Source organism: Ornithorhynchus anatinus, chromosome 10 (genome assembly GCF_004115215.2).
Source record: "Ornithorhynchus anatinus isolate Pmale09 chromosome 10, mOrnAna1.pri.v4, whole genome shotgun sequence".
Lineage (NCBI taxonomy): Eukaryota > Metazoa > Chordata > Mammalia > Monotremata > Ornithorhynchidae > Ornithorhynchus > Ornithorhynchus anatinus.
In genome coordinates, this window is record NC_041737.1 from 39614546 (window position 1) to 39627759 (window position 13214).

Consider the following 13214-nt stretch of genomic DNA (forward strand, 5'->3'; position numbering starts at 1 on the left):
TTGCGTGGCAGTTACTTAATGTCTGTGGTCAGGCAGCTTTCAGTGGGCATTAGAAGCAGCACCATGAGTATTAGAAGCACCACAGGTATTAGAAGCCCCATGAGAAGCAGCACTGTGTAATGGATAGAGCACGGGTCTGGGAGTCAGGGAGTCAGGAGGTCATGGGTTCTAATCCCGACTCTGCCGTTCGTCTGCTGTGTGACCTTGGGCAAGTCACTTAACTTCTCTGTACCTTACCTCATCTGTAAAATGGGGATTGAGATTGTGAGCCCCTCGTGGGACAGGGACTGTGCTCAACCCAATTTGCTGGTGTCCACCCCACTGCTTAGTACAATGTCTGGCACATAGTAAGTGCTTAATAATAATGATGGTATTTGTTAAGCGCTTACTATGTGCAGAGCACTGTTCTAAGTGCTGGGGTAGACACAGGGGAATCAGGTTGTACCACGTGGGGCTCACAGACTTCATCCCCATTTTACAGATGAGGTAACTGAGGCACAGAGAGGTGAAGCGACTTGCCCACAGTCACACAGCTGGCAAGTGGCAGAGCCGGGATTTGAACTCATGACCTCTGACTCCAAAGCCCGGGCTCTTTCCACTGAGCCACGCTGCTTCTCTAAGAAATACCACAATTATTATTACTGTTAGATCCAGCCTCCAAAACATGGCTGGGCTCTGGGAAGGGATCATTCGGGATTCTACTCTACACAGGACCCTGATCCTGGCCCTCCATGGCATCAAAGCCAAGAGGGGAGGCAGAAGAAACAGCATAAACAAACTCCTGTAGCTAAGCTACCTGGGGTTCCTTCCTTTGTTCTTTCCTTTCTTGCTTCCTCCCTTCCTCCATTCCTTTCTTCATTCCATCTTTCTTCCCTCACTTCCTTCCTTTCTTTTCTGTCCCTCCCTCCCTCTTTCCCTCCCATACTTCCTCCCTTCCTCCCTTTCTCCCTTCCTTCCTCTCTCCTCCCCACAGTTTTGGTAAGAACACTGTATTGAGTGTGGGCTATGTAGAACACTCTACTGGGTCCCTTTGAGGTGCAGAGGACTGTTCTAGGCCCCTGCTACGTGTAAAGTTCTGAACTGGACATCAGTGATGTGCAGAACATTGCACTGGGAACCTGCTGGGAAAGGACAGCGCTGTCCTTGCCCTCGAGGACTTCATAATCTGGAGGATGTAAGCTCCCCCTTCCAAGAAGGCATTAAGAGAAGTATTATGGGTCCATGCCTGTGAGGTGGTAAACTCCTGAAACGGAGCAGAAACTGGGCAAAATCCTGGGTGGGTGGAGAAGTCCTGCATCTTTGCCCCATCCGGAGTCAGGCGGGGCTGGCAAGGGACCACCCATCACTTAATCAGTGCTTTTTTATTGAGTGCTATCTGTGTGCCGAGCACTGTACGAAGCAACTGGGAGAGGATGGTACCCCAGAGTTGATAGACATGTTCCCTGCCTACAACGAGCTAAAAGTCTAGAGGGGGAGACAGACATTAATATATATGAATGTTACAGATGTGTAGATAAGTGTTGTGGTGCTGAAGGTGGGGTGAATATCATAATACCCAAAGGGTAAAGTTCCAAGTGTTTAGACAACACAGAAGGGAAGAAGCAACGTGGACTAGTGGATAGAGCCACGGGCCTGGTAATTAGAGGAACTGAGTTCTAAACTCCGGTCTCCCACTTGTCTGCTGTGTGACCTTGGGCAAGTCCCTTAACTTCTCTGTGTCTCAGTTACCTCAGATATAAAATGGGGATTAGGACCATGAGCTCTAAGTGGGACAGGGACTGGGGTCAACCTAATTATGGTGAAGCCAACCCAGTGCTTAAGTACAGTGCCTGGCACATAGTAAGCACTTAGTAAATTCATTCATTCAATAGTATTTATTGAGCGCTTACTATGTGCAGAGCACTGTACTAAGCGCTTGGAATGTACAATTTGGCAACAGATAGGGACAATCCCTGCCCAATCACGGCCTCACAGTCTAAACGGGGGAGACAGACAGCAAAGCAAAACAGAACAAAACAAAACAAGACATCATCAAGATAAATAGAATCAAGGAGATATACACCTCATTAACAAAATAAAGAGGGTAATAAATAATATATGCAAATGAGCACAGGGCTGAGAGGAGGGGAAGGGGAAGGGGGGGAGGGGGAAGGGAGGGGAGGAGGAGCAGAGGGAAAGGGGGGGCAGATGGCAAATACCATTAAAGAGAGAGAGAAAGTTGGAAAAAAGAGGGCTTTCTCAGGGAGGACATCTTGGGCTATGGCAGTGGGGTGCTGGAAGACACGGGGTGCAGAGCACCTGGACATCGCCCTCCCCCACAGAGTGACCAGGAAGCAGCAGTCTCCCAGGTCATGTGCAGTCCTCAAGGCCCCTGGGTTTCCCTGGCAACAGCTCTAGAGGGAGAAGGGTGAGAAGCCACAGGGGACGGCTAGCAGGAGGCAGCGGAGATTGCCAGAGAGCCCAGATCCTGGATTGGTCTCAGCTTCTCAGCAGCCCCAGAAACCTCCTGGGTCTATGGCAGGTGAAAGAGCAGATGGGCCTCTGAAGGCCCCCAGGCCTGGCCGGGTCTGGGGGCAATGGCTGTGGATGCCAGATGGGGAGGAGGAAAAGGAGCAGGGGCCTCACACCGCAGGCGGCGGGGAAGGCAGGCTGCTTTCCTGGCGATGTACTTCCCCAGCTAGGATCGTACCAGCCCCCAGAGAAGTAGTCTAGTCTAGTGGATAGAGCGTGGGCCTGGGAGTTAGAGTTCCGGGGTTCTAATTCCACCTCTGCCACTTGTCCACTGCGGGACCTTGGGCTAGTCACTAAACTTCTCTGGGCTTCAGTTCCCTCATGCACTTACAAATGCCATTAAAAAAAAGCGAAGGGGACACAGAACCAGTTTGCCAAACCGAGAATCCTTAGAACATTGCCTGGCACGTTGTAAGAGCTTAACAAATATCATTAAAGAAAAAAGGGGCACAGAACCAGTTTGCCAAACCGAGAATCTTTTCCTTTTCTTGGGGACAATCCAAAGAGGCGGCAGCATCTCCCTGGAATAGGGCTTTGGGAGCGAAGAGGTACAGCATGTATTGCATCAGGACCAAAATGTGTGCGATGGGTTGTCAAGAAAGACATTGATTGCATCATGAGTTTCCTGATGATGAAACAGTGTGCATCGATAGGGAAATCTGGAGGACTAACTGCCCGGCAACCAATGTGTACTCAGTGGCTGAGGACATCCTGAAATATTCTTTCCAGTTCTCAGGAGCTCAGTCTTCCGGAAGTGGTCACTGGTTGAGACCTTGATGGACTCAGAATTCAGGCACCCAGAGCTCTAGAACAGTGAAAAAGTCCCTTCTTCAAACCTCCACAGGTCTCTAACTCCCAACTTCTCCCTGGTCACCTTTCTTCCCCACTAACTTCAAGGTTTGGCCTCATCCCTTTTTCCCTCCCTCCCTCCCTCTCCTCTTAACCTTCTAACCTTCTCTGGTTCCTTTCCTTTTCTTTTGCCAACATCCCACTCCTTTTTTCACTTGCTTACCTTTCTCCCATCCTCTCTTCCTCCCTCCCTCCTCTTTTCTTCATAGGCTTTTCCTTAGAAAGCTCAAGAAGTTTAGAGGAAACTGGATCGTATTGTCATCCTCTACATCCCCTAGGGAGTGGTTGGTGATAGAGGAGGCAGTAATTGATGTCAGACCTGGGGACAAGGGGCCACAGAGATAAGGTGACATCCTAAAGGAATAAAGAAGTTACAGTTTTTTGGTACTCAAAACTCCAAGGTTGTTGCTCACCGTACGGGTCAGCTTCTAGCTTCTCATCTGTTGAGTTTGCATTTATCCTACTTTGAGTATTGAAAATCTCCTGTTTGGCAGTGAGCTATTTTTCTTGGATTCTTGGTGATAGACTCTCTCTCCTGATATGGTTGTAGGGCCACTGTCGACTCTGGAGTTGCAGCAGAGAAAAGTTGGTTAGAGTGAATTATTGCAAAGTTAACCATCAATAGTATTTTTTGAGTGCTTACTCTGTGCAGAGTACAATCAAGAAAGAGTACAGTAAAGTTATGACAAGATCCCCACTCTCAAGAAGCTTACAGTCTAGCAGGGGAACAGAGGCTCAAATCAAATTACAGGTAACAGGGAAGGCAGAAAAGTGGCATGGCCTAGTGGAAAGACCCCGGGCCTGGGGGATTGGAGGACCTGAGTTCTAATACTGGCTCTGCCACTTGTCTGCTGTGTAACCTTGCGCAATTCATTTAAATTATCTGTGCCTCAGTTACCTCCTCTGGAAAATGGGGATTAAAGCTGTGAGCCCCAAGTGGGGAATGGATGTATCCAACCTGATAATCTTGTATCAACCCCAGTACTTAGTACAGTCCCTGACACATAGTAAGCACTTAACAATACCATAAAAAAGAGAGTTTAAAGGTCTATGCAGAAGTGCTTAGAGTGGGGAGGGAGAGGTGAGTACCCAAGTACATAAGTGATATATGGAAGTGCTGTAGTGACGGGGAGGGAGAGAAAAGACATTAATCAGGGAAGACCTCCTGGAGATGTGATTTTAAAAGGACCTTGGAGCTGGGGAGAGCAGTGGTGAAGTGGGAGAGAATTCTAGGCAAGAGAGGGTGTGGGCAAGGAGTTTTGCAGTGAGAGACGCCCTTATATACACATCTGTGATGTCCTGATTTACATTAATGTCTGTCTCCCCCTCTGGACTGTCTGGAGTCTGTTTATTGTTGTATTGTACTCTTCTAAGCGCGTAGTACAGTACTCTGCACACGGTAAGTGCTCAATAAATACCACTGAATGAATGAATGAGAATGAGGGCCAACCTATAGATCACCTGTAATGGAACAAATCCAGCTGTGAGCTGGGCAAAAGTCCAAAACGGGGCAGTTAGGATTCATATTCTAGGCTTTCTCCCAGTGAAACCGAATCATCCGTCGATCCATCAGTGGTACTTGTTGAGCACACTTTTGTGGGCAAAGCACTGTAGTTAGCATCACTTTCACGTACAGACGGTGGCACCTACAGACGGTCGTTGGACTAGGGGGTCATCGGCGACCACCACCCTCTCTGGGCCTTAAAAGAAGGCCCTCTTCTCTCCTGCTGCTGAAGGTTAGGCAGGCGACTTTGGTCGTTGCTGCCGCTAGCACTCCCGCTTCTTCACTGTCGCTCAGCTCTGAGCCTCAACCGTGGTTGCTGGTCGTCGTGGGCAGGGAGTGTGTGTTATGTTGTTATATCATACTCTCCCAAGTGCTTAGGACAGTGCGCTGCACAGAGTAAGTGCTCAATAATACGATGGACCGACTGACCTGGTTTGTTTCAGTCGTAGCTCTGCCACCGGCCTGCTGAGTAATCTCGGGTAAGTGGGCCACGGCTTCCCCGTCTGTAAATAACACTGCCTACCTCTCCCTATCTCACAGAGATATCGGGAGAATGACATGAGGTAATTGAAGGGAACGCGCTTGGGGAAAATGCAAGCACTGGACAAATTTAAAGTGCTATTATTTTTAAGAGGTACAAGTCATTTTCCCTGTTAACAATAGCACACTCATTCACTCTCCTCTCAGGGCAGCGGGAGAAGAGAAGAGTTGTATCAGTACAGTAAGGGCTGTGAGAGGCCTCAGCTCTGTCTCGTGTGCATTCAGCCCTTTTTTTTTTTTAAACAAAAATATTTATTTTTAAATGGCATTTAAACCATAAAACTCCTGCACGGTACTAAGCACTTGGGAGAGTACAATACAACAGAGTTGATAAACATATTTCCCGGCCCACAGTGAGCTTCAGAGCTCTAATGAAATGTTATTATTTCCGGGAGACCTTTTCTAATTATTTCTAATCTCCCCTACGGTCAGATCAGCCTTTCTGCGCCAAGAATGTGTCTGGTAATTCTGTTGCATTGTACTCTCCCAAGAGCTAAGTACAGTGTTGTACGCATAGTAAGCCCTCAATAGATACCACTGATTGATTAATCTAACCATTTAAGTAGTCAAATCATCCTATATCACTTGTGTACACATGTTACATACCACTAGTACAAAAGCAGTAACTCATGTAATATCTCTCTTTCCTTCTTCCTATCATCTTTCTTTTAGGGTTTGTCTCTCTCTCTCTAGATTTAAGTTCCTTGATGGCAAGGATCATAACTCAGTCATATTTATTGAGCGCTTACTGTGTGCAGGACACTACTGAGCGCTTGGGAGTATAGTACAGTATAACAGAGTTGATTGACACATTCCCTGCCCACAATGAGCTTTCAGTCTAGTGGGGCAGATAGACATTCAGTTGAATTATGGAAATGTACATAAGGGCTATGAGATTGAAGGTGGGATGAATAAAGGGTATAAATCCAAATGGATCATGTCTGCTAATTCTCTTGTACTCTCCTAAGTGCTTAGTATGGTGCTCTACCCATAATAGATGTTCAATAAACGCTACTGATTGATTCATTGACTGACTGGCTTCCCTTGGGGGGAAGCTTTAGGTGTCACCCTCTTTGGAAGCAGGGGGATGGACATCGTGACCTCTCAGTTCCCCAACCAGGTCTAGGTTCATGTTGGCCAGAGCTCAGCAATGTGGCCATCTGCATGAAACAACCGTTGCTTACGGCGAGTCAGAATTTCTCACCCAGAACGTAGGTAAAAGACAGTAGACCTTGCCCACTTGAGCCCCATGTGGGACAGGTACTGATGATCAAATATCTACCCCAGACCTTAGGGCTATCATGACCATTGTTAGGGTCAATGCTTCCATGCACTGAAGGAAATCTGAAATCAGCAGGGGCATATTAAGGATGCAGGATAATCATTGTCACAGGGCAAGGCTCGCCGAGTGTCTCACGCTCAGTTTCCCAAGATGTGAAATGGGGCCTTGTTTGAGTGAAAGGTGCTCAGGGCTGGGCATCCCCTCCTCTCCTCTTCCTGGAAATGTTCATGCTTTTTCTTGTGTCTGCCATTTTGAGGATTGGGCAGGTGGTATGGTATTATCCTTTGGCCTCTTTAGTGATTCACAGCACTCACTAATTTATTGCACCAGCCAATTAGAAAGCTTATTCAAGTCTCGCATCAGCAGGGGCCTCTTTTGATCCCCTGCCCCATTATCTTCAAAGGGAGTTTCAGCTACCTCAGGTGTGGGAGAGATAAGATATGGGACCCAACCGAATGTTGATTTGATTTTATATTACCAATAAACCCCAGTGCCATTAATTTTGTTTTCTATGGGGAAGACAGCCAGAATTTGTAGACCAAAAATCTTATTTTGATGCCGTTGGATGACCCAGCAGGTGTAGTTGATTTTTGGGGTTGCACTCAGCGTTTCCACCGCAGAAGAATTTTAATAATAGTAATTGTGGTGTTTGTTAAGTGTTCTTCAGGACTAAGCACTGGGATAGATACAAGATAATCAGATTGGACACAATCCCTTTCTCACATGGGTCTCACAGTCTAAAGGGGAGGGAGAAGAGATATTTAGGTCCTATTTTACAGATGAGGCAACTGAAGCATAGAGAAGAGACTTGCCCAAGGTCACACAGCAGACAGAGGTGGAGCCGGAATTAGACCCCAGCTCTTCTGACTCCCAGTCTTGAACTCATCCCAAGAGGCTTTAGGGCCTGGATAATCCCAGAGGCAAAGGGGTTTAGGCCCTGGAATGACCCCAGAGGCAAAGGGGCAAATAGCGTTAGCCTCTGTCTACATTTCTGGCTTCTTCCTGTCCTCCCTCACACCTGCCCTGCGTCACACTCTTACAAGGGAATTTTCTGCTCTGTCCCATCATAATAATGATGATAGCTTTTGTTAAACGCTGACTATGTGCTAAGCACTAGGAGAGCTACAAGGTGATCAGATCAGACACAATCCCTATCCTACATTAGGCTCACAGTTTAAGAGGGAAAACAGGTATTTTATCCTCATCTTTAGAAGCAACATGGCCTAATGCATAGAGCACGGGCCTGGGCGTTGGAAGGATCTGGGTTCTAATCCAGGCACCCCCAGGTGTATGCTGTGTAACCTTGGGCAAGTTACTTCAGTTCTCTGTGCCTCAGTTACCTCATTTGTTAAATGGGGATTAAGTCCAACTTGATTATCTTATATCTACCCCAGAGTTTATACAGTGCCCGGCACATAGTAAGGCTTAACAAATGCCATTTTTTCAAAAACAAAAAGCTTTTAACTGTGAACCCTGTGTGGGACAGGGACTGTTTCTGACCTAATTAACTTATACCTACCCTAGTGCTTAGAACAGTGTTTAATAATGTTGGGCTTTGTTAAGCGCTTACTATGTGCAGAGCACTGTTCTAAGCGCTGGGGTAAACACAGGGGAATCAGGTTGTCCCACGTGGGGCTCACAGTCTTAATCCCCATTTTACAGATGAGGGAACTGAGGCACAGAGAAGTTAAGTGACTTGCCCACAGTCACACAGCTGACAAGTGGCAGAGCTGGGATTCGAACTCATGAGCCCTGACTCCAAAGCCCGAGCTCTTTCCACTGTGCCACGCTGCTTCTCTAAACAGTGTTTGACACATAGTAAGTGCTTAACAGATAACATAAAAAAAGCAACAAATAAAAACACAGTAAGGTGATTCAGTGCTCTGTTCACAACAAGTACTCAGTAAATATGAGTGATTGTCTTCTCAGGTGAATGTGAGGGTTAGCTATGCCCTCTAGGATTTCTGGGCCCAGCGGCAACAAGGAGATCAATAATCAACCCTTCCCTCACGCTTCGGCCGTGGTTCTTCGTCCCACAGTGGATTACACTGACGGGACCCACTTATCAATCAGTCATTTGTTGAGCACTTACTGAGTGCAGAGTACTATACTAACTGCTTGGGAGAGTACAACAGAACAGATTTGGTAGACAGGTTCCCTGCCCACGGAGAGCTTACAGTGTAGAGGGGGAGACAGATATTTTAAAAGAAAGGGCTGGGGAGGGGTTTGATTCCTATTTATTTCCAATCTCTTATGCAAGCATCTTCTGCTGTGAGCAGAGACTATCCCAAGAGTACAGGGCTAGCAACGGAGTGGCCATTTTCACCACACCAGGAAATATTACAGATTCCACACATGCCGACAGATTCTGTTCCAGCCAAATGCCTAGACTGAACATTTGGACATTTCCTCGAAGTTAGCTTCAAAATGTTGTCGTTTCATCAGAATGAGTTGTTGTTAATGCATAGGTACTGTCCAAGACCAGCTGAAACCAACCTCTTCCGGGCCGATTTCGCTGTTTTCCTTGCTCACTGCACCAGCCACTGAAATGTGCCTAAACTCGCGTCTGCCAAAAGATGGATTTCCCGTAGTTGTGTTGGCTAGGGCCTTGTTAGGGACTTGGGCAATGTTTACCCTACAACATGAGCCTGTCTTGATAGAGCAAAGTGAGATGGGAGGAACTCTGTGTGTGTGTGTGTGTGTGTGTGTAGGTGTAGTCATGCTAAGTGCTTACTATGCATCAAGCATTGTTCTAAGCGCTGGGGTGGTCACACCGTCCCTGTCCCCTGTGGGGTTCACAGTTTAAGCAGGAGGTAGAACAGGTATTGAACCATTTTAGACATAAAGATGATGATGGTGTTTGTTAAGCGCTTACTATGTGCCATGCACTGTTCTAAGCGCTGGGGTAGATACAGGACAGTCAGGTTGTCTCACGTGACATTTTACAGATGAGGTCATTGAGACCCAGAGAAGTTAAGTGACTTGCCCAAAGTCACCCAGCTGACAAGTGGTGGAGCTGGAATCAGAACCCCCAACCTCTGACTCCCATGCCTGTGCTCTTTCCACCAGACCCCACCGCTTTTCAGTAAGGAGTATTTTCAGAAACACACCTCCCGCGTTAGAATCAGGTGTGCTCTTCAGAGTTCCTGGAAATCTTGAGGGAAAAACCATCCACCCCAGTCAGCTCATTAGAGCCCAATCATTTCCTTCCATTGAGGCTGCGTTTTCACTCCGGCATTCCGTAGGGGGCGAGGGATATTAAAAATGGCAACTGTAAGAAATGAAAGAAAAAGAGCCACGGAGGAGCCTATTTATAGACCCGCTCCAGGGGATCATTGGAGCGGAGAGAAAGCGCCTTGCTTTATTTGCGTTTTTGTGCTTCTCTCCTAGATCTTTGAATGGTGGTATTTTCGCAAGTATGGAACGTCATTCATTGAACAAGTGTCCGTGAGTCACTTGCGCCCTCTTCTGGGTGGGGTGGACAACAACTCTCCCAACAACTCCAACCCAAGCAACGGGGACTCGGACTCCAACAGGCAAAGCGTCTCAGGTACGTAGGCCTTTTCTGCCACCTCACTCGCCCCCCCTTCATCTGCCCGGCCCAAAACGCAGAACTTATCCCATGATTGATAAAATTGAAACCACCACGCATGGTATCCTTATAACCTTCCCTCCTTCCTCCCACTCCCTCTTCGACTCTCCCATTTTTCCCAGAAGTATCTCAAGAGGAGACCTCCTACTTGTCCAGTTGTATCCTCCTCCACCTGTGCCTATCACCCCATTCCTTCAAACCTTATCAAAACACTCACCCCCTCTCTTTTTCCCTCTCTGGCCACCATCTTCAACTTTTAAATGCCTTCTTCCCCACTGCTTTCAAGCATTCTCATCTCTCCCCAGCCCCCCAAAAACCCTTCTCTTGACCCCACGGCTCTCTCCAGTTATCACCCCATCTCCTTCTCCCATTTCTCTCCAACCTCCTTGAGAGAGTTGTGTATACCTACCGCCTCCACTTCCTCTCCTCTCATTCTCTATTTGAACCCCTCCAATGTGACTTCCATCCTCTTCATTCCACAGAAACTGCCTTCTCTAAGGTCACCAATGATCTTCTTCTCGCCAGATCCAGTGGCCTCTACTCCATCCTAATCCCCTTGTTCTCTCAGCTACCTTCAGCACCGTGGATCACCACCTTTTTGTTGAAACATTATCTAACCTTGGTGTCTCTGATACTGTCCTCTCCTGATTCTTCTCCTTTTTCTCTGGCCCCTCCTTCTTAGTCCCTTTTGGGGGTTCTTCCTCTGCCTCATACCCTGTAACTGTGGGGGTTCCTCAAGGCCCAGTTCTGGGTCCCCGTCTAGTCTCCGTCTACACCCACTCCCTTGAAGAACTCATTCGCTCTCATGGCTTCAACTACCATCTTTATGCAGGTGATTCCCAAATATACCTCTCCAGTCCTGCCCTCTCTCCTTCGTCTGCATTCTTGCATCTCCCCCTGCTTCCAGGATATTTCTACTTGGATGTCACGCCTACAACTCAAATTTAATATATCCAAAACAGAGCCCCTCATATTCTCACCCAAACCCTATCTGCCCCATGTCTATCTCATCACAAGAGGCAACACCATTATCTTCCTGTCTCCCAACTTGTAACCGAGACATTATCCTCGACTCATCTCTCTCTTTCAACCCATATATTCAATCTGTTCACTAAATCCTGTCAGTTCTACCTTCATTGCTAAAATCTACCCTTTCTTCTCCATCCAAACTGCTATCACATTGATCCAAGCATTATCCTATCCTGCCTTGACCTTCCTGCCCCCTTGTTGACCTTCCTGCCTCTTGTCTTTCCCCACTTCAGTCCTTACTTCACTCTGCTCCCTGGATCATTTTTTTTTTTAGAACCGCAAAGTCTACACCTCCCCATTCCACAAGAACCTCCAGTAGTCACCTATCCCCTTCAGCATCAGAGAGAAGTCTCTTACTGTTGGCTTTAAAGCACTTTAAAGCACCTCTCCCTCTCTTACCTTACCTTGCCGATTTCCCAGTACAACCCAGTCTGCACACCTCGCTCCCCTAACGCCAGCCTACTTAGTACTTAGTAACAAGCTACTGAGTACCTTAGTCTCACCTGCCTTGCTGCCGACCCCTTTCCCAAGTAGTTCCTTCTGGTCTGGAAATCCTTCCCCGTCGCATATGACGGAACACCACTCCCCCCCATCTTCAAAGCCTAATTAAAATCAAACCTCTTCCAAGCAGCCTTTCCTGGCTAAGCCTTCATTTCCCCTACTCCCTCTCCCTTCTGTGCCTCCCACACACCTGGACCTGTATGGTTTAAGCACTTGCTATTCATCCCTCCTTCAGCCCCACTACACTCCCCTTCTAGACTCTAAGGTCCTTGTCTACCATTTCTATTGTGTTGTACTCTCTCAACTGCCTAGTAGATTGCTCTGCACATAGAAGCACTCAGTAGTTACCATTGATCGATTGATTGGGAGAACCAAAGCCCTAGTCCAGAAGGCTGAACCTAAGCCCGACAAGCAGGGGGTCGCCTCTTTGAGAGACGGGTGGTGATCCTTGGAAACAGCAAGTTTTCTCACAAAGCCTCGTCTCTTTGGAAGCTATTTCACGGAAGCCTGTGATTTTGAGGAGGAATTTTCAGTCACGTAGTTAGGAGGTCTTTCAAGTGCTGAAAGTTTCCAAAGAAGAGGTAAGAAGAAGAAAATGGGATCAGAAAATATCAGGGATCAGCCAAAGCCACTTTGACGTAGAGAGAGGACAATGGAGTAAGACCGGAGTTTCCAATAAGAGTGTTTCAGTAAATCCAAGCTCAGATCCATTCTCCCCATCATCACTTGGTATTTGTTGAACACTTGCTTTGCGCAGGGCACTGTACTGAGCGCTCGACAGTGCAGAGTCCCCCGTGGAGGGAGGATGGCAATGGGAAGTGGGACTTAGGTCTGCCTGCCTTCTTCAGAAAGGCAGATGAAAGCAAATCAGTGCAAAGAGAGCTCACTCTTACACTGAGGTTGCTGAACAGTCTCAGTGAGGCTTTTGCCCGAGTAAGGGTGATAGAATTAGGTCTGAGCCCGTAACTGGGTGATCCAGTTTAAATCCTGACCCTTTCCACTTGTAACCCAGACAGCATTGCATTTTCCAAACAATGAAATTACCAATCAGTTAAGGGAGACGGGGCCATCCATTCAGAGTAAATAAATTCAGAGCTCAGGGATCAACTTCGCTGACCCTAGAGAGCACAAATCATTTGAAGAGCTGCCTATTGTCCAATCTGTGGCATAACCAGGGCCCCTGGGACCGATTCACCGCCATCTCGAATGCAGTTAGACAGGATCGGGCCCACGACTCCGGATTATTTCTGTGGTGATTTGTTTTCTGAACCGGTCTGCCGTTTCAGCTTTTGGTTGGACCTATTTTTCTGTGAAAAGCAGACTTGTGAAAGTTCCCTGGTCTTGGATGGCCTCCCCTTCCTGGATCCTTTTCTAATCCACAGGCCAATTTCAGCTCTGTCTGAGAG

The 13214-nt window shown here is 47.4% G+C and overlaps 1 protein-coding gene across 7 annotated transcripts in view; it reads left to right on the forward strand.

Moving 5' to 3' along the window:
• ST7 (suppression of tumorigenicity 7) overlaps window positions 1-13214 on the forward strand; it is a 207433-nt gene that overhangs the window by 110731 nt on the left and 83488 nt on the right. For all 7 annotated transcript variants that reach the window (XM_039913195.1, XM_039913197.1, NM_001242741.1 and 4 more), the window contains one exon: window positions 10077-10236. In XM_039913195.1, coding sequence (XP_039769129.1) covers window positions 10077-10236 — 160 coding nt within the window. The remainder of the gene's footprint in view (window positions 1-10076; window positions 10237-13214) is intronic.